Genomic DNA, 21,440 nt, shown 5'->3' with positions numbered 1-21,440 from the left:
ATACCTCCTCCCGTAGCTGTAGGAGAGCCAAACAGATGGCTGCTGCAGGAGGGCTCACGCGTGCTATGAGCTGCAGCATTCCTTCAGGTTCTCAAGTAAAGTGGACGTGGCTTGCTCCTTGTCAAAAGTCCCACTAAATTAAACAGCTGCATTTCCACCTCTGCATCTGCGCTTTGCTCCATCTGGGCAACAAAGTGGAGCTTTCTTAGCATTCACCAGCCGCTTTTTTTCCCCCCTTCATTCTCTGAGTCTCAAGACGCAGTGAGGAATGTCAATGGCTTTTGTTTCTTTATGCTTACTCTGCATGTTCTCCTCTTCTCCGAAGCAAAGTGAAATGTATCTACATTTTCCTGGTCCCCCAAGGTCTTGTCAATTGGGATGCCCGAGCAAATGCAGCTGTCCAAAATAGCTGGGAGAGCAGCACTAGAGCTTCATGCTTGTTCTGATCCTAACCTGGACAAACTGGCCGTCAAAGGCAGGCCATGAGAACTGCTCTTATTTCAGCATGGGATTGATACAAGCAAAACATCAGGATATTGTGCACTAAGGGAACCAATATATTATTAATGCACACCTCAGCTGATGTCAATCAAACTTTCACATTAGTCTCAGCTGGCCCAAATACAATATGAAGGCTAACAAACTTTGTGTGGTACAATGGGAGCACAAAGAATTTGGCAGAAAAAGCTACTGGGAGACAAAACATGAAGAAGGCAGGACAGCTACAGAAAATGAACATTTTCTCTATACAGACTCTGCAAAAAAGCTCAAAACAAATTCTCTGGTAGCGCAGATGTGGTATTTCCTAACAGTAGCATATTTATTGGGAGCAAGAACTCTCCAAATCTAACCAAGAGAAAATATGAAATGAAATCTTATAAAGAGAATTTTATTTTGGTTCTTAAATCCTTTCATTGCTATATTCCTCTTCCTTTTTTCTTTCACTCAACCTATTCAGTGTTCTTTCTGCATCTCTGGCAATCACGAGAGGAACTAGGCAACTCCTCAGCAGCATGAGAGAACGCGGTGCTTAGTAAGTCAGTCTGTTCAGTGATGTGAACAGTTGGCATCTGTTGGGCACTGGGGAAGGGCAATGGCATTGAGACACCTGGACCACTTGTAGGATAGTTTCCATGGACTGGATATTTTGGAAGCCCCTTTGCTCACGAGGCCGCAAAGAGAAAGTGCCAGTTGTCCAAACAATCTGAACGCACACGTGCATTTTAGCACACTTAACCACGGCTCTACATACTCTCAACACTGCAGACCTGACAGAGCTCTTCCTTTACTCCATCAGAATGGCTTAGCTCACACGTGTATGCTCCCATTGCTCTGACAGACGACAAAGAAGAGCTAAAGACACGTATCCCAAAGGGGCAGAAATGAAATCTGCTCCGCTGTTAAGAAATCTGATATTTACACTGCAGCTAAGGGTGGAGAGCAGCATCTTTCAAGTCTTTCTTTCAGGTGTCTCCTCTTAAATTGCTACAGATTTTGGCACTGTGTTTCTTTAAATGGGTATGGAAACAATTTTTCAGGAGAAAAGGTCCAGGCTGCTTTCTGCCATAGTCTTAAGGCAACGATGAACAAAACTGTCACACTGCTCTCACTATTCAGAGCCCAAACATACAATTAATTATCTAAGCAACTCCTCATTTTCAGACATCAGCAACAGATTCCTCAAAAGTTCGATCAAAGGGGGAAGAAGAGAGAAAATCATAAAGGAAAGCAGTTTTTGGCAGACAGGGGCAGCATGGGGAATACTGTGGTAGTTTTTCTTTGAACTCCTTGCAGCCTGTGCCTATAAAGCTAATATAAAACATCTCACGATTGTAAAGGAAAAGGAAAAAAAAAAAGCAACTGAAAGGGCTAGGAGCGCAGTGGGGTAGAATTACCAAAACGAGGATTAAAATGGCCCCCAGTGAGAAGGGAAGAAATATTCAAACAAGTTAGTGCTCAGTTGGCTGAGGGCGGGGGGGGAATATCTGTTTCCCTTTGTTATACTGCACAGCAGAACCTAAACCCAGCACGACAGACCAACGTGCAAGGTTTTGTTTTTTTTCTTTTTTAAGCATAAAAGGTTGATGGGACATGGGAAACCTTTTTCAAGATGGCTATCTTGGAGTTTGGACAAAATCAGGACACTACAAGCCTCGAGTTATGCGCTCTCTCATGTATAAGTCCTTGGAAGACAGAAGGGCACAGACAGATGAGTTACATGAGGCAGGCGCCTCCTTCTCCTTTCCAGCCACTAACCTGCACTAAAAGACCATATTAAACCTTTCTCAACTACCTCCTCTCCCAACTGGCACTACAGTTGTTACAGAGATGTTATTTAAACCATGGTGTGAATCGAGGTGCACAAGAAAGCGTGGTGAGAGCTCTAAAAACTTCTCAGAGCTCTAAGCTGAAAGCTCCTTTCATTCAAGTTCTTTTGCTGCAAGTCAAAGAGGAAGACAGAGAAGGGTTCCAGGGATTAAAGCCCCTGACAAAGTCCCAATCGGTGAGCGATGATAATGTTATCTTACAGCCAGCTCATGTACAGCAGCTTTCATCTAAGGATCTCAAATAACTTGTTTCTATAAAGCAAATCTTGAAACTCCTCTGCCACGAAGCCACATGTGTATTTTACAGAAAAAGCAAACCTACTATTTGTGGAAGACACGAGACGAAAGAAAGGCATTTGTCTGCAGTGGGAACTGCAGAGGCAACAGAAGCAATTTCAGAAACACTAAGCCTCTTCCACAGAAAGGCAGCGGGCATCATTCCTGCAGACCTTTGCAATTACAGATGAAACCAACGTCCACAGCCCTCTGAACGCTCATTTTTGCCCAAGCAAAGGCCCTACTCATTCTAACTTTCCCGAACCACGAATACTGCTCCTGATGAAATCAGAAAGCAGACCTTCAAGAAATTAATTTTCTGCAGCTTGAGTACAGAAACTAGTACAATCCAACTGTAATACACATTCAAAAGCAAACAAACCCAAAAGAGCATGCTGGTTACTCACTTGTCCTGGGACTCGATATACACATAAAGGTGAGGCTCAAAGCACTTGGAAACAATGCCATGAAAAGGATTGTCAGGGACCTTTGGCTTCTTTGGCTGTAAGAAAACATTTAGAGTGGTGGTTTCAAACCTGCCCTGTAAGACCTAGAAGAAACAGTAATGCAACAGCACAGAAGGATCTAAGTTTTTAGAAATATTACAACACACAAATTTACTGTCAAATAATCAAAGGCATGTAATCAACAGTGTATACAGTGTCAGTGTGTCCAAGTCTTCTCTTGCTCTTACAGAGCTGTTAGTATTCCAAGGAATTATCTTTTCACTTGTAAAATATTCTTATCCTTAAACAGAAGACTGCTGCATGCTAACAGATTTCAGTAGAAGAATCTTAATGCAGTTTGTAAATAAAACCTTTCTGCACCCTTCGAACAGTAACAAGACTCCACTAATCACCTCTGAAATGAAATGCAGCAGTTATTTGGAGGCAACATTGAAAAACCCCTACATTTTAGAACATTAAGGATAATAACTCAAAGTTACAGACTTCATCTGGATGAATTTTATTTGGATAAACAGCGTAATTACTGGAGGAGCTGGAATTATACAGGCAAGATTACAGGACTGCTTTCACTGTGAAACACGTTTCTGGGGATGCAAAGACTTCTATTTTAAAATCACATTTAGAGCATTAGGCACATATGCCATTTGGGAGTCATCCAGTTTACTCTCATTTTAGTTTAGTACTGCATTCTACCCAGTGGCCAAGCACATCTCACTGAAGCCACTGGGACTACTCATATGCTTACATTTGAGCATGTTTAAGTACCAGGCTGGGCAGGGCCTTTAAGCCCATTTTTGCTCTACAGCTAGCTTGGCTAGCTTGCTTTTTTTTTTTTTTTTTTTTTTTTTTTTTTTTTTTTTTTTTTTTTTTTTACTGATAGAAAATTTTTCTTGTTGCTTCCTGGCAAGCTGACAATTTTTCACTGCCTGCAAAGAGGGCTGCAGTGACTCCGGAATGGAATTCTTGCCTCTCTCCGCAAAAAGCCAGGATCAGCTCCCAGCCAATGAAGATATGAATTTTTCCAGCTGAAATTTTTTTTTTCTTTTTAGCATAAGAAAAGCAAAACAAGAGAGCCTAAAGGACACCCTCTCCTAAATGACAGAGGAGGTGGCACTAAGTCTTTTGCAGAAATAGCAGAGAATGACAAGGCAAGCATTTCTCAGAAATAATTAAGACTCAAAGACACAACGAATACTAACATATGGCTGCAAACCTAAAGCGAGCAAACGGTTTTATGGAGACCAGACCACCTCTATGAGACTGCCTTCATTAGCCTTCTCACTAAGAGCACGACTGGAGAATGTAAGTTTTTACAGCTTTGGGAGAGAGCCACTACCCAGCATTCTCCACCCCAGCCCCTTTGCCAGTGCCTGCCCATTTCTGCCGGATGCACGTGCTCATCGGAGCCAGGAGGAAAACAATAGGTGGTAATTACAGAAACCTTCCAGTCGCCAAGTCTCCAGGATGGCAGCGCCAACACAAGGTAGCAGATTCACCATGTTTACGATTTACCAGGCTGGAAGAGCCAACTCCTAACGCAGGACTGGTTTTCTGTGTGCGCTTGTGTCTTTGCATCATGCTGCTCCCAGCATGTCTGGTAGAGAGAATACTAAATCTTTTAACAGTAGCAGTGAAGCTGTATTTCTGAGTGTGCAATCCTGTCCAAAAGCTGCAGATGTTTAAGCTATTTCCTCCTTGAGTTTGATGGAAATAATAAAAGGTTACTGTTGTCACAGTAAGGAGGTCTGCAGCTGGCCCGATTTCCTTTCATTACTATCCAAAGTAAACAGATTAAATTGAACTGCTAGGATCACTAAAAGAGGTTCTTTTTTGACATGGATTTCCCCCCCAAAACTCTTGTGCTCCCTTTTACACTCTCAAGTGTTTTGAATTCTCAGGGCTAGTGTCTTGGAAGAGCTCTACCACTTAAAACTCTTCATCTTCAACTCTTCCTGTCCCTTCTCTTCTTCAGCTAGTGACAGCCGAAGATGAGACCTCCAACATGAACTCACCAGCACTAACCACCAGCTGTTGGCGCTTTGAAACTGAAATACTGGGGCTTCTGGGGCTCCCATTTGGCAGAGAGGCGCCTGCAGGGCAGCCACCCTTGCAGCAGAGCCCAGCACTGCGTTGTGAGCATTAACCCAGGGCGTACCCAGAAAGAAAGGGCAACCTCGCCCCAAACAGCATTTCAAGGCGTAGCTCAATGGATGGCTTCGTACCAGCCTCCCCACGCACAGGGAGCAGAGCAGTTCCTTCCTCAGAAGCACCTGAACTGTTTCTGACCAGGGCAATGCATTCTACTGTTGACTAAAACCAACCCTAAACAGCCTAAAAAGGCTTTGCAATTTGCTTCACCTGCCTTCTAGCGCTACTGACTTCTCCAAGGATGTCCTCTCATCCCAACACTGCACGTCAGAGCCAACTTTCTTCCAGCCACTACAGATAGTGGAGAGCAAGCTCTTCACAAAAAATACACCACGCAAGTGTCTCCCCAAGTTCCCAATCTCTGTCTTCTAGATCACTGGTAAAGTCTGGCCAATACCAACTGCCCAAGTTGTATTTTAATGGAAAGAGCAAAACTTTGCTTAATCATTCTATTTCAGGACTTCTGCTGTGGGTGAAGGGCAGTGGGCTGCCCTGCTCCTGTGAAAATCTGGAGGGGATGCACTGCACCAACCTATGCTGGTCGAGAGCTACCGCGCCACAAACTCCCCAGGGGCACAGATCTGAGTAGGTCCTAGGGCCCTGGTCATCCATCAGGATACCATCTGTAAAGGGCCTGTTTACAGGGCTGTAAACTCACCGAACAAAGAGAGCGTACCTGCCCCAAGCAACTTACAATTGAACACTTAGAAAACGTCTGTCTGGTGAGTAAAAAATATGGGGCTTAGAGGCTTTGATATTGGTGCCAATTAAAACAATTGCGTTTACTATTCACTCCTTTAATGTTTGCAGAGGGCTTTGGAAAGCCAGTGCTTTTACCAGTGGTTAGGTGTTGCCTGCTTTGCAGAGGTAATGGATGAAAAGCACTATAGAGATAAAAATCCCAGAAGTAATATATCTGGAGTGAAAATCTAAAACTGACACTTGAAAGTTCAATGAGTTGCCTTCTGACTCCAGATTTAGTTTGCTTGGCTGACAAGGCAAAATATGAATTGCAACTGCTTGTAGTGGGAGCTTCTTCTGGGATCTGAAAACCCAGCTATGCTAGTTCATCTTTCTTTGACGGAAATCCTGTAGTTACTTTTGAGCTGTTGCTGCATGGGCTAGAACAGAATCCAACTCACTCTCACGTGACGGGATTGTCTCCGCACTATTAACTGAAATAAAGATTGCTTTGGTTTCAGTGAAGTGAGCCTGAGCAAACCACGGTCGTACTGGGAGCCTGTATGCTGCACAGAGGATCAAAACTGCGCCAAATTAATTGCTGCGAAAACAAACCTTTCAAATCAACGTGATGGGAAAAGCTTAGGCACCACCAGAGATTTTGACACAGAGACTGCCTCACTGACAACTGGAGAACTTCAAAGACTTACTTTGTCCGTATCACTTTTCTCGATCACAATCTCATCTGTCTCTGTCCCAGTTTCATCCTCCAGAAACGGGTTGGTGGAGGGAAGTGGCACTTCTGGCTTTTTCTGTTAAAAAAGAGGAAACTCCTTCGAGAACAGTCTGTTTTGTCCCCTCTGGCACACAGCTGCATCCATGTTTTGCTTTACTAAGCCCTTCAAAGCACTGTACAGCAGTTTGTCTTCTCCAAGCATAGAGGTGACTGCAGAGTGCCAGGCGGTGCCTCTCCATCAAGGTTAGAGCACACTCCCTCCCTGCTGCAGGGCTAGAGTCTGGTTCCCTCTCCACCAGCACACTTCATCTTCAGCACCCTCTTAGACCCTGCTCTTCTTGCGCCCACGCTCACCCTGCTCTGCCTGAACCGTCCCTGGAAGGGGCATTTTGACTAGCGCCAAATTCCCGCTCTCTCAAACCACACACTCCAAAGCATGTGGTCTCCACCGGGAGGACCCACGACAGCAGGCCCCAAAACTCTGCTGCTGCAGTAAATCCTGCATTACTGCTCCCACCAGACTGCTTGTCCCCGCTGTGCGCTCACCAGATAGCCATTTATAATTATGGCCTTCATTTTGTGTATAAAACAGGTGAGGTGATGACATCCAGAATGTCATAGCCTCTAGGCAGCTCAGAAAGGGGGACAGAGAGGATTTTCTTTTATTTCAGGCCACACCCTCCCCTTCTGTTTTTCTCAGCTACATCATCTTCTGTGCCTACCCCTCAAAGGGATAACAACCCAGTGAAGCCAATTTAATTAAAGCTGCAAATTTTGTATGAAATTTGTCAGAAAAATAAAGCCATATTCTTGAGAGATCTAAATTCATCCAGGAGGAAAACCTTACAGGATTTCCCTTTTTAATTAGCAGCACCTACTGATCCACAGCAAATTACAAACAGGCCCAGCAGGCCTGCCTCGTAGGCTGAATTATCACATCCAAGTAGGCTTCAAGACACCAGCTGGACAGAGAAGCCAACCTCAAACCAGTGGCTTCTCAGCCACACGTGGACTCTGCTCCCAGGGCACTTGGCTGGTAGAGCTCTTGGCTGAGATTTCAGGCAGAAAAAGCATAGAGATGACCCCAGAGATATTCACTGAGCTGTTTCTCTTGGCTCTGCCTTTACAATCCACCAAATGAGACACTGAAAAGTAGAAGCTACCAACACCCTGACTAACCCAACGGACAATGTGGGATTGAAAGATGGTACCATGCGGTGAACATGTGGTAACTAGAAATGAAGAGAAGAGGGGACTTTCAGTTATAATGTGTCATCGACATGCAGAGAACAAACATTATAATGCAGTCACCATGCCATAATTACTTTGTGGTTCTCCACAGCAACGTAACCTTAGTTGCAAGCAGCACAGGGCCCAGGAGAACCAAAAAAGTACACAATCGGTGTACTTTCCTTCTTGTGAGCCCTGTGCCATCCTCTCTATCACACTCTGCAAGATCAAGAATCACCTTCCCAATTACAACCCACTAAGCACAGTCACCCTAAACACTCTAACCTGCCAGTGCAAGAGGAGGCTGCAGGTGACACTTTTTGCAGCCTCCCATTACCGTAGCTATGTGTGAGAGGGAGCTTTTTTCTCCCGAAGCAGCTGTGGACTAAAGGGTTGCTCTTTAGAAATCCCCTTACCACTGTCCCATCAGCTAGAGTGCAACCTGAGAAGCGTTTAGCCAGAAGTCCTTCAAAGTTGGTTGTCCTCTGAATTGCAAACAAAAGCAATTTCACCTCAATCTCCTTTGCTCTTGTGCGCATTATCTTAGCAAGCTCTGTCCTGAAAGAGAGGGGGAGAAAACAGAAAAAACAAATGTGGTTTTCTATAAAGAGAAAGATTTGAAACCTAAGATTGTAATTCAGTCTATTCCCTAGAGACACTTTCATCACAAAATTCAAGCTAATTCCTAAGATGCTCTCTTACATAAAACCGCTTTATGGATCACATTTCAAACATAACCACAGTTGTTTAGAGCTTTGTGGGTAACAGGACCCCACCTCCTAACACCCAGCAACACCACTGCAGCCAGGAAAGCCCGCAGTATCAAACCTTGGGAAGTGCAGTGTCTCTGACTGGGGTCCCAGAACAAAGGCAACGGTGCTACTGGGACTCAAGCTGGCACCTTCCTCCGGTCCCCCGTCTCTGGCTGGCAAAGAGCGTGGCCCAGGTCAGCCACACCATAGTCAGCTCACATTTTTTCACTTGGCCTCTAATATTACTGACTTCTGCCTCTGTTACACTGAAAACTGATTTCCACATCACCTCACTCTCTCAACAGTACGTGCAGTTTTAGTGATACTTCTCAGGGTTTTCACTCTTCACTTGCTTTTAATCATGGACATTTCTACACAGATATTTGAAGACTGCCTTTAAAGTCCTATGGATATACGACCAATTTGGCGAAAGACAAGCCAACCTTCTGTTTTAAGGAAGGTGACTGTGCCGGGAAGCACCGTGAGCTCCCCAGACGCTCACCTCGTGACGTGGCAGAACTCCACAGCGATGCGCTCCGTCATGCACCACTCCTGGGGAAACATGCGCCCATACTTCTCCTCGTAGTCCACCAGCTGACGCTTTATCCAAGCATAGCGCCTGTCAATCTTATCCAGCCAGGCCACCTGAATAAGATGCAGAAGATCTAACATCTTTAACAGCAGCAGCTGCTAATATTCAGCCTGACTGCTTAACTGTGCTGCCGCAGTTTTGCAGAGGAGCTTGGGCTATCGATCAAAGCTAGCTTGACCACTATTAATAATACTTTGAATGCTAACAGCCATTCTTCAAAGTGCTTAAACACATGCCAGCCTGAAAACCCTATCTTGTGCGAATTAAGACAGCAAGTTCTGTTGAAAATGAGGATAACAGTACTCCTAAATCATGTAGGTACTATTGAAAACTCAATCCAATAATAATTCATTTGATCCCACCCTCTTTGTTTCGCAGACAGGGAGGTTAAAGTCAACAGCGGGATGAGAATGCAGGAATTCCTGGATTCTCACGTTCAGCTGGTTTTCACACTCTGGGGACTGTGGACCCACAAACTTCTACAAGAGTTCTTACAAGATGAGCAGGATGGGATTTTTTCCCCCCAATATTAGTGCTCTCTGGTCAAAAAGTAGAAAGATTAATCCAAAAAATGTTGATGGAAAAATGCTATTTAAAATGAAGCATTTTAGCCTTTTTCTCCTCTTTGTCACAAACTGTCAAAATTTCAAAATTGTTAAAATACATTTTGATCCAAAGTTGGTCTTGGTTTGGCTTTTTCCCAAATCCAAGATGATTATAGTAAATCTTTGAAAAGCTGTTAGCATCAGGACAGGAAGTTTAAAAATTAAGTACAAAGATTAAGCCACTTCCTGGAAATCCCTCCGCCCCCTTTTTAGGCATTTTGGGGTTTTTTTGCTTGTTTGGGGGGAGGCAGTGTTGTTTTTCAAAGTTTTTGGGTTTGCAATTTTCACAGTTTGAATTTTCAGCCCTTTACAGGGCAGAAAGTATATCTAACTTGAATTTATTTATTTACTATACGAGGGGAAAACATTTCCAGTGCTGATACATGAAACTGAGGTCTAAGGTGGGAGGAAGTCATCCCGGCAGAGATGACATTGACTCCCAACTCATCAGCCAGTCCGTATCACACCCGCAAGTCACTGCTTCCGAGCCCTCGGGTTAAAAACGCTTCACCACAGGAACCTGTGGAAACGTGAACTTTTTGGAAGAACAAAATGCAAAATGCAAATGTAGCTTGCTAAGCTTCCCTTACATCTTGGTTCTCCTGGAAAAGGACCAGATACTCTGAGAGGTGTTGTTTAATAAATTTCTTGATGATCTCCTGTTTGATTCTGGGATCCAGGACATTGGCGACTAGACATGCATCACGTAGGACATTGCTGGGTCCACCAGGCCTCTATCAAAACAAACAGGAACAAATGATTTAAGGTTAAATAGCTGAATGGGTGATTGTAAGTTGTACTGCATCCGGGCTATCTTGTTTTTATCCTTTCCCATTATTCTTCTCTTTTTGGTGCTTCTGCTGCTACTCTTCCTTATCACTTAGGCATCTTTCTTCTGTTGGATGAAAACTGAGCTCCTTTCATTTCACTGGCTGTAAAGTTGTTCTGTAGCTCAACAGCCAGGAAGCTCCCTACCACAGAAGAGCAGCCAGCTCCATCTACAGAAAGAACCGTTGTCCCATCACTTCTGCAAAGTCTTGCATCGTCCTAGATGTTCTGAGGAACAGCTAAGAGAAGCGGCTGACAAGTGGGAAGAGCAAAACTGCAAAGGCCAAATTAATGGGGGAATTAATGGGCCATTTCTGCAAAACTGAAGGCCAAATTAATGGGGGAAAAAGCAGTCTAGAGATGATCAACTTGCAACACTTAAAGCAGCATCTGCTGGTCTGTATTGGTACACCATGATGTTAGTGGAAGAGATAGAAAATTTAGCAGCATTTAAAAAAAATACGCTGTTTTGAAGCTATGTCACATGGACGGAGATTTGCCCTTCATCAAGGATCTGTCCAAATAGTTTTCTCTTTTCTATACTTGCTAGTTTTATGAAGAAACCAGCAGAGATGGTATTCTGGAAGACAGAACTAGTGTTTTCTTTGAAATAAATTCAAATTGACACCTACGCCCCCGTATTGTTTGCAAACATTTGGATGCATAATTTTGGGGCAGCACATTTGGTGCCTTAGCCCTAGCCCAGATTTGTATCTGCGCTGTCTGAGTAAACCAGAGACAAACTTGGTGGCAGCATGTCAACAGCCAGCCTGTGCTTGGCTTTTCCTAAACACAACATGAACCTTTTGTGTCCAGCAAATAACCAGTAACCTGGATGAGATGCCGAGGGAATCCCGCTCTGGTCTACAGGGCCACACGTGAATTGCTTCGGGCATTCCTCGACGGGCTTGCAGACCTCACTGCAATAGGTGTGCGCGACATGACAGAGGAAGGGTGTTATTTCTCTCCCACGTTCACTTGATAGAAACAGTGAGAAATACACCTAGCACCCTACAGCTTGGGAGACTCGTTTGCTTTCTAAAATAACTCCTGAAACAGAGAGAGATCAAATCTAGAAGTAAAATGAGATAAAAACCAACGGCAACTATGTCAGATAGTTTTCAGCAACACTTTTCAATGGGAGGAAGAGGGGAAGTGAGAACTTTACCTTTGTACCTTGAGAAGGAAAGGCTTCCTCGAAGTCAGCCAGGATCTGCTGTCCCAACTCATTCTGTGCTGCCTTCACCCTGACGAGGACAGAGGAACCAAGGGCTTTGTTGGTGGTACAACTTCTTTGTTTCGTTGTCTGCAAACATTACTACAAAGTGGACTGAAACGCTAACAGCTACACAAAAGTTTTCAAGGGGCAAAAAAAGCATGCTAGAGAAAAACATCCACATTAAGAAGGCCTGTATGTCAAAACTGGGAGAGCATTTGCTCCCCGAATGACGCCGGGATGACAACTCCAGCTCTACAGCATTGACCCCCGAGCTGTAGCAGAACACGTCCTAGATGCTCTTGCTCTGCGGCAATTTAGTATTTTAACACGGGCCAGTTAATCAGCTGAGAAATCAGCAGGGTTCCTTTAATGCCAGTGTGATCAATCTATCTCTACATTTGTGTACGTTGATCACACTGCAACAAAAGTGTGTTTCTAACACATAAAAAGCTTCACAATGTCTCAATCTTCATCGTGAACCTTTCACAGTTCCAGGTGCACTGACCTACTTTTAAACACATCCATGTGAATACTGTTGGCTGCAGTTTTATCCTATAAATCCTCCATGCCTTAAGCAGCATAAAAGAGCAAAGGTATGAAATGGGTGAAAAAGTTTTGAACAAACCACAATCTTGCTCTTTATTTAGCTGAGAGAATAAAGCTTCCAATTTCCAGAAATAAAAGTCAATATGGCTTAATTGATACTTCTAGGGAAATGGAAATGCCTACACATACTAGAAAGAGCCAAAACAAACAGTTAGGCACTTATATCCCTCTGCAGCCCTTGAATTCTTCCATCACTTTTTATTATACTGGAAATGCTTTAAGGTCTAAAATGATCATTCAAAGCAGCGGATTTTTCCACCGAGATTGATACGTTAGAAAGAGTGGCTACATTTATTTTTGTGAAAATGTTTGTTCAGACTGTGCGGAGAAGAATTTGGATTTTTTTTTTTTTTAAAGACTCCTCAACCTTATCAAGGAATGATCTGCTTCTTTAATCTTCCCATTTGAGGTCCATTAGTAGCAAAACACTACAACGTGACCTGACAGTGCTGGAGAATAGGCTGGATTCTTTAATGGTGCCAAATGCAGAAAATTCTAGTTCTTTAAAAGTGACAGCTGAAATATAACTTTATATCTGTGATTTAACTGTATGTATGACCTGCCTTATCCAGGACTTATTTATGGGGATTTTGCTGGAAAAGCTTCCTGTCTGCAATGTCAAACTTAATTCTCCCTTAAGCTCTCTGCTTCACAGGAATGTTTAGAAACTCCTCTACCCTTCCAGGTATAATAGATCCCCAGTTAACACCTTCATAACTGTAAAACAAAAGGGATTCACTAATATGTTGAAATAGAAGGAGTGGGAAATTTAATTAATCAGACATTTAAGGAATAAGGAGGAACTCAGCCCAGCAGCCACAACTACAGGTATAATCCTGCTTAAATTGCACAAGTAAGCACTAGTAGTTCATGTGAGAAAGCATCACAGAACCAAACCCTTTGATCCTTAAGAAAAAAAAAATTAAAAAAGAAGAAAAAAGACACTAAACATGAGCTGAAAATTTGTATCTTTTAAATAATAAAGAAACAAGAAGTCTTTAGTATTAGGAGTCACAGAAATGAATGAGTTTGTATAAACAACTGGAAGTATTAGCTGTGGTACTTCTTTACTTACGACCAGCTACAGGGACCTTCCCATTTGAAAACAGCAGCAGTGCAAGCACAGCGAAGGCACTGAAAAGAGGAGCAGCCAGATTCCTAAAGACTCAACAAATTTAAAAGAAGCACTGTCAAGCAGTTAAAAGCCCTGTCCACGGGCTTTGTTGTTTTAGGCTCCGATTCAGAAAAGTACTTAAGGATAGTCTTAACAGGGATTCTCATATCCTTAAATTAAGAAACTTGCAGGATTTTTTTTAAAGTGGATGTTAAAAATACATTTTTTTTTTTAAATCTGTCCTGCTTAAAAAAAATCTCTCAAAAGCAAACAGGGAAAATGAGGTTTAGCCTTTTTTTTTTTTCCCTTCATATTTTGTAAGATAGGGATAGGGCAGAGACATCAAAGTAGCCAAAGGTTTAGGTATGTGCGAGCAATGACAAGGAGCCTCACTGCCCCCCCGGTAACTACCACTCTTGACGTAAGCACACACACACAGACACGCACAATTATTTTTTTCCACAAGCATGCACCCAGAAACATGAAAACCTTTACGCCATCTCTTTACAGAGCGATTGCTTTAGGCAGAGAACACAAGAAGGCACTTGCTTTAGCCACAAGAGATTACTGCTCCCCATGGAAACCTGTGAGCCTTTCAATAATTCAGGATAATCTTCACGCAATGGAAACTGCGGCGGTAAAAGCCTCGACCCCACGGCTGGCTTCACTCGCATTCACCGCTGAAGGACCATTTCTGCACGTGTGTGAGCGTGTGTGTTTAACCACTTGCAGAAAGTGAATTACCCACTAAGGCTCGGCAACCCCAGGCACTCTCACCTGATAACAGATTTAGGATCTCTTCTCAGGTCGGTTGGATAAGGATATCTTTCCCTGACTAGATTCCCCCCGGCAGCGTGCTGGGGTATCGCAGCAGCCGTCCCGCCTTGCCGCAGCAGGGAATTGCCTTTTCCTGGGGTTGCTCGCATGTGCCAAAACCTTTGGTTACCCGAGTATTAGTGATTTTTGTTTCTCTGACTTTTGTTTTATTATTAGTGGCTTTTGTTCCTTGTTTCTCCCGCCTTTAAAAAAACAAAGCCAAGAAAACCCACTGTTATGTTTCAAATGACATTAAATTACAAGAAACCACAATTCCTTTAGCCAAAGCTACCAGAAATCTTAAACTACGCCTGGCAGCTTGCTGAGATAAAAAGAGGCTGAGCTAGCCTGTTTTTCTGCGGCAAACTTATAATCAGCTTTCTCCTAAATACTTTCCAGGCTTTTTTCCACTACCTGCTAGGCTTTTTCGACCACTTTCATGGGTGGGTTTGTGACCGCTAATTGTACGCTCCCTCCACAGACAGAAAACAGAAGAGGATTGAGAGATAACAAAATATTCCTATTTACTACAACAAACAACTTCCAGTGCACCATATAAGAAGTTGTTTTAGGAACACAATTAGGAAAATATTTACATTTGGATGTGAGCTGTGACATTTTTACATCAACACTCCACAGGACCAGCACAAGAAGCCAACTAATTGAGAGTTCAGTCCAGGTTTCCAATGAATACTTAGAGTGGGATTTTGTTTGGTTATTTTCAAAGGGACAGAACAGGTGGAAAGCAACATTAAAAACACATCATTAGTTTTCACAGCATCTAGGAGCAGGACCCTAAATCGAACACCTCATGACAAAGAGCACATCCAACAACACCAAGCAGGCACTTTTCCCTCCCGTGGTTTCCCATCCGTATTTGGCTTCACTCCATTCACGCTAAGAAAGAAAGGCTCTTTATTAAAGACAGCGACGGAATCTGTTTGTTTAGCAGTGTATATAATAGACTTATTGTATATAATAGACTTCGGTTACTGTCACAGGTCTGTGCCAACATCTACTAAAGCATTTCTTGCCTTTGCAAACATCCAAGAGGCTTCACTTGTACCATTAAACCAAATTCATGAGATATCAAACCCCAGCAATTTCACAGCCTAAAAATAGCACTGCGAGAAGCCAGGCAAACTTCCTTTGACGTTTCATGAATCACGAAAGTATTTCCAAGGAGAGAGAGAGAAAAGTCAGCTCCAAATTGGGCCCTAATACATACACGTGTAGTCAAACTCCAAAGCAGATATTACTGTGCCGTAGACCTCCCTGCAGTAATTTGCTGCCTGGATGTCAAAGCAGTAAAGAGATCCCAGCAACACCCTGGGTGCAGCTCTCCTTTCGCCCCACAAACAGCCACTTCTATCGCTACCAGATGGTGCAACTCTCCCTGTGTAAACACTCGAAGGAAAACCCTGCCGAGGCAATTCTAAAAATAGGAGGAACAGACTTTCTTGAGCTTTTCAGATCCTTATCTTGAAGGGTGACTAAAACAAAGTAAGTTTTCCTCCATGTCCTTGCCAGTCTCTCTGGCGTGACTCAAAACCACTGTGCCTTTTAGCAGCAGCATGAATTGTTTTCTATAATTATCAGCAACTACAAAAGTATTACATAATAATCCATCAGAAAGGGAAAACCAGCCAGATTTCTGGACCAAGGCTCAAATTATATTTAGCCTTAAAATGGCCAACGATAGCAGGTTTCTGCCCAAGGGCATTACCACTCTGGAAGAAAATGAAGCAAGCTATCCTATCTTTCTGAGCACGAGGTTGGAATAGACAACAGCCTCAATTCAGAAAAGCAATGACATATGTTTATATTTCCTTGATGTTCATGTTCATTTACGCAAATGCTTATGGTCAAATGCTTTGTTAAAACAAGGCCCCATCTCTCTCTCTGGATTTAGGGTGGATTTTTCTTTTGCTCTGTCTCATGGATTCCATCTGGGTTTTCTGGAAGAGGTATCTATACAGTAATACAGTAAAGAACGTCCAACAGATTTACATGAAAATATTACAAACAAACCATTCAAACGCTGTTTCCATCACTAAACAGCACTGGCAGCCAGCTGCTGTCTTAGCAAAGGGAGTCACCAAAAAAATTAATGTGCCTGGAAGGCTCCTTCAAGTACCTCTGTAACGAGCAAAGTCATCTCAGGCATCAAGAGGATGGTGGTGATAGATTTGCAATTTTCACGCTGAAAAGAAATGCTATCAGGTGTGGTTGTACCATTAAGAAGGTTCATCCCTAACATTATTAGGCTGTTTTCACCTCTGAGCTGTGCTCAGCACTACTACAGGCTGTTAAGCAAACGTCATGTGTGTGATGTAAGAGAAATAAAGCCTGCCGTAAAGCAGGAAGAGTAGGTTTTGGCCAGGGCCAGCAATGGCCCCTAGAACAGGGAAGGCCTTGTTCCCTTGACACCCAGCTGCCACGTCCCAAATGAAGCCAAGACCCTAGGAGATCTGGTGGCTTAGTCCCCACTGGGCCTTCACCTGCTACTGCTGAGAACGGTGGGCACTTGCTGTTGGAGCTGCACCAAAACTCACCAAATTTAAATGTGTAACACCAAGTTAGAAAATCAAGACTATACAAGCTCAGCAAAAATGTTTAGAGCAGTCAGGTGTTCTGCATGCAATTTTGGGAAGATTTGCTGTAAGCCTCAAATCTCAGCAGAATTGGGCAACGGGAGCAGGTTTTGGCGTAAGAAACTCAAGGCGTCCAGAACAACTGAGTTTGGCAAATGCACAAAAAGAAATCCTGCCTGCCTAAACCCTTGGGCAACTATGTAGTTTGACAGCAATTCGACAGCAGTAAGGCACATGTCTGGGCAGAAAGGGGCCCGAAGCACCACTATGCTAATGCATATATTTCTGCTTCATGCCAGGCTGCTGGACTGTATCACTGAGGTTAAGAAAGCAGGAGAAAGCATCACCTCAGGGCTCACCACAAACACCTCCACATGAAGATCACATAAAACAATTTGCACTTCCACAGATTACTCAGGTAAGGTAAATTAAAAGCCAGTGAATGAGAAGCGCAGATCATTCATGAATTACATCCGTACTGATTACTGTTATTTAACAGAATAGGCTGCTCAAGATTTGAGCAAACTGTGTCCAATTTTAACCTGTTTGTTTTGGCTGGAAAGAAGCTCAAAAGACCATCTCCAGCCTTTACATCCTTGACAAACTGGTTCTGCCTAATGCATTTTCTAACCTTCCTTCCCAGCAGGCATGCAAGCGCTCAGGGTTTGATCATTTTACCTTTCAGAAAGCTGTCGAATCTGAGGGATCCCCATGTATTTGTTGAAGTGCTCTAACACATTCACGACACCTTGGAGAAGGTTGGCAACTTCCCCATATTGTCTCCTCCTGGTCATAGCCCTGTAGAGGAAATTAAAGATTTACAAAGGCGGGTTCGATGAAAATCCTGGGTGGTAATTCCACAGGTCACCTCATCCCCACTGGGTCATGCCGGTCCCTATTGACATTTATTTTTCTAAAATACACAACTCTTCATTAACATTCCAATGCAGCATTAAAATTTCACTTAACTGATGCTAAAATAAACCAATCTGGCACACATCTAACAACGCTTCAAAAAACATAAATGTCAAAAGCAACACTTGGCAAAGAACATGTAAACTACTGAACGCATCCGCTTCCCAGTATGGTCCGGAGGCAGTAGATGTTATTTCACTATGATGACCTGAGTTAAGCCGTTCATCATCACACACAAAGTGTGAGCTAAAGCTTCACAGGGAGGAGAATCATTATGCTGAAAAGCTGTTAGCCTTGACTTTTCTGTTAATAACTTTCACAAGGAACTGACAGAAAAAAACCCAAGTTTGTTTATTTTTATTTCATGCTTTAGGATCGTTCCAATGGAGACAGCAGCCTAAGTAAAATTTAATTCTGAACACTTAACAACCCAGTGTTCGTGCAGAATTTGCTACAATCCAAGAACAGGCTGTGCCTGGGTCCTGCAACTTCACAGACGCAATATGTAAAAAACTGGATTTCCCCAGCCTGTGTGCTCCTCAAGCACATTAAAAAACCCACAAAGGATTATTAGAAACATCTAACCCCACTTCATACACAGCACAAGCTGTAAGGCTGTTTTGAACTCATTCTCAGAACTAGAGTAGACCTTTCCAAAAAAGAGATCTCATTCCAGTTTAAGACATGAGACTGATAAAAATCCCCTCAAATCCCTGAAGAGCACATCCCTAATGAGGATACCTAACTGCACAGACCGTCTTACTCTCTAATGAAGCCAGACTCATTCATTATCACCAAGGATCAACACAGCAATTCAAGCGATCGATGCTGCAAACCTTTAAATACAGCGACATAGGTTGCAGGTCACTCGGAGCAGCACGGAAAGGATCGGCCAGCAAAAATCAAGACTGCAACCTATTAAGCAAACTTCCCTCCAGAAAAACAAGCAGCTGTTAAGAGACCTACGCAGAGCACTGCACCAAACTTAAGAACTCAGCAGTGGCATCAAAGTACCACTAAAAATTTACATACTTACTCCAGTGAATCCACACCCCCTGCCAGCATGTGCAGGTGATTGAGGGTGGTGATGGAGGTGGTCAGATGACGCTTGGCATGATCTAGCTGCTTGATATCCCGTGTGATTTCTTTAACCTAGTGAATGAAAAAACAAGAGTCTGGTTAAATATCAAGCCACAGCAACAAAATTTTAAGGAGATAAGAAGGGCTTTGTCCTCCCTTCGGGACTACAAGCACGTTGGCTCTACAGCCATGTTAACACAAGGACAAGGGTACAGGTTCAACACATGCTTGACAGCAAATTACCAACCAGTCAGCAGGACCAAAACCAAAAATGTTCCCTTCTTGATGAGAACTGGAAGCAAAAGTCAGTGTTCCCCTCCCTTTCAAACGCTAGAAAGAAACTGCTGCTCACCATTTGTTCAGATTTTTCAGCCTTGTCTTTAATATCCTTAATTTTACCAAAGAGCTGTTGAATGGCTTTCTGGGCTTCTTCCAGGGCCTGGAAAAGAAACAAGGTCAGAGTGGAAAGAAAACCTGCATTCAGTTTTCACCTCCTAAGAAACACAGAGTTGCTCCCTACAGCCCCTGGGCTGGAGCAGGGGAGGGGAGCTGTTTTCTTACAAAGAAAATATCGTCAGCACATCAAAAGTCAATGTACCATGTTGGGATATTTAACCTGAGTGGACCAGGGTTTCAGTATCCATTTTACAATAATGCTTTGGCAAAATCTGATTGAGATATTCTATGAAAGCACCTCTGTAATAAGAAGTATGCATAGGTTTAAGGTTACCGCAATAAATTTTGACGCACTAAGTGTGGAAAAATATGTAGAACTTACTCCTGATCAATATGTATTTAGAGCAGGAAAATGAAACCTCCACAAAATCTCTAGCTCATCATTAATTCTAAATTAAAAATACACAACATTACGTATAGAATACTGAGTGCTTGCCTAAACCCCACGCTGAATTTGCAGGATATTATCCTGTTGGAAAACATGATGTGTATTTTGCTGATTCCTTTGTGGTGGGCAGCTCAGCTTCCCACTCACCTGCAGGAGGAATGGCTCTTTCTAGGCACAGAAGAGAGGGCACAGGTTTAGCAGGTAAAGAGGGTCAAGCATGGGAAACGGACCTCGCCTGGATTTTTGTGCTATCTTACTGCAAGCTTCTTGGGGCATCTGGTCCCCTTTATACAACCACGGTGCACCCTGACCTCACACAACCAGTGTGAACTACACGTGGATTCAATGACTGAAGCCACATGCCCAAAATCACATGTCCAAAATCCGACTTCTGAAGTAATTCAACACATTTTGCCTTCCCAGTCTGATAACATTTCCAGCTCCAGCTCCACTTCATTTCCCGCTGTTAAGTGGGCTTCTATCCCTCTGTTTTTATATCCAGTCCCATGACCAAGGTTACAGCGCAAGCTACAAGCTCCTTCAGCGAATAAATTTAACACATCTTCATTTGGAAATGTATGAGCAAACTATCTGCCAGGAGCTTTTGCTGGAACATAGCTGCATTTTAATAAAAGTATAAAAGTTGGAAAAGCTTTATAATTCACTTTCCAGAGGGGGAAAAAAAGTCTCCTCTGAAATATCTTCTGAATCATGTGAAAGTTAACACCTTATCTATTAGTGTCACACAGCTATCGTATAGCATGTTCACTAAGGGAAATGAACACACAAATGTGCTGCAGAGACAACTATATCAGAAATGAACACCACCACCTACCTTCTCATTCGGCTCCAGCCTAGCCACCTTTTAGAATAAAGTTTTCTTTTCTCTTCTCTTCCATTTAAAGGCATGTGGATTAAGTGCAAACCAAAGAACTAAAGAATGCTCCTTTCAACATATTTAACTATAGCCTCTGTACTCAGTCCCAGACCACGGCTGCAGCACATTACTCAAGTGGGCTATTAAGCAAGCAGCAACTCTCCTGCATATTCTGAGATTTGGATAGGTCTGTTAAAAAAAAAAAAGTCAACCTGAAATTTTTCACAGATGCCAATTGCTATGTTTCCCTTTGCTGCAGCACTAACGTTAAATGCTAATTTCTCTGCATGATCCTAGGGAAGTCAGAGCTGCTGAATTCTCCAGAAGAAGAGGTGAGGGTTTAGCCAGCCAACAAAAAGATTCTCCAAAAAGAGATGTTATCCTTCTTCATATCCAAAGCCAAGGCAATCTCACAAAACTTACTCAATCTTTGGATCATCTCAAACCAACTTAGGATCTCATGCATGCAGAACCACTGGGAGGCAAAGTACGGAGGATCCCTTTAAAAAGGGAAAAAAAGGAGACCTGGGGAACTACAGGCCAGTCAGTCTCACCTCTGTGCCCGGCAAGATCATGGAGCAGAGCCTCCTGGAAACTATGCTAAGGCACATAGGAAATAAGGAGGTGATTGGTGACAGCCAACATGGCTTCACTAAGGGCAAATCGTGCCTGACAAATTTTGTGGCCTTCTACGATGGGGTTACAGCGTTGGTGGATAAGGGAAGAGCAACTG

General features: G+C 43.1%; 1 protein-coding gene across 1 annotated transcript in view; it reads right to left on the bottom strand.

Moving 5' to 3' along the window:
• VPS53 (vacuolar protein sorting 53 homolog (S. cerevisiae)) overlaps window positions 1-21,440 on the bottom strand; it is a 66,581-nt gene that overhangs the window by 27,166 nt on the left and 17,975 nt on the right. Inside the window, exons 5-13 of the mRNA XM_009324184.1 lie at window positions 19,339-19,425; window positions 18,943-19,058; window positions 17,670-17,789; window positions 11,811-11,889; window positions 10,405-10,548; window positions 9,120-9,262; window positions 8,282-8,423; window positions 6,610-6,711; window positions 3,011-3,105 (exon numbers count right to left, since the gene is read on the bottom strand). Coding sequence (XP_009322459.1) covers window positions 3,011-3,105; window positions 6,610-6,711; window positions 8,282-8,423; window positions 9,120-9,262; window positions 10,405-10,548; window positions 11,811-11,889; window positions 17,670-17,789; window positions 18,943-19,058; window positions 19,339-19,425 — 1,028 coding nt within the window. The remainder of the gene's footprint in view (window positions 1-3,010; window positions 3,106-6,609; window positions 6,712-8,281; window positions 8,424-9,119; window positions 9,263-10,404; window positions 10,549-11,810; window positions 11,890-17,669; window positions 17,790-18,942; window positions 19,059-19,338; window positions 19,426-21,440) is intronic.

The sequence above is a fragment of the Pygoscelis adeliae genome, unplaced genomic scaffold (assembly GCF_000699105.1).
Source record: "Pygoscelis adeliae isolate BGI_AS28 unplaced genomic scaffold, ASM69910v1 Scaffold290, whole genome shotgun sequence".
In the NCBI taxonomy this organism is placed as follows: Eukaryota; Metazoa; Chordata; class Aves; order Sphenisciformes; family Spheniscidae; genus Pygoscelis; species Pygoscelis adeliae.
Note: the sequence above shows the minus strand (reverse complement) of the source record. Positions and strands in the feature narration are given on the sequence as shown.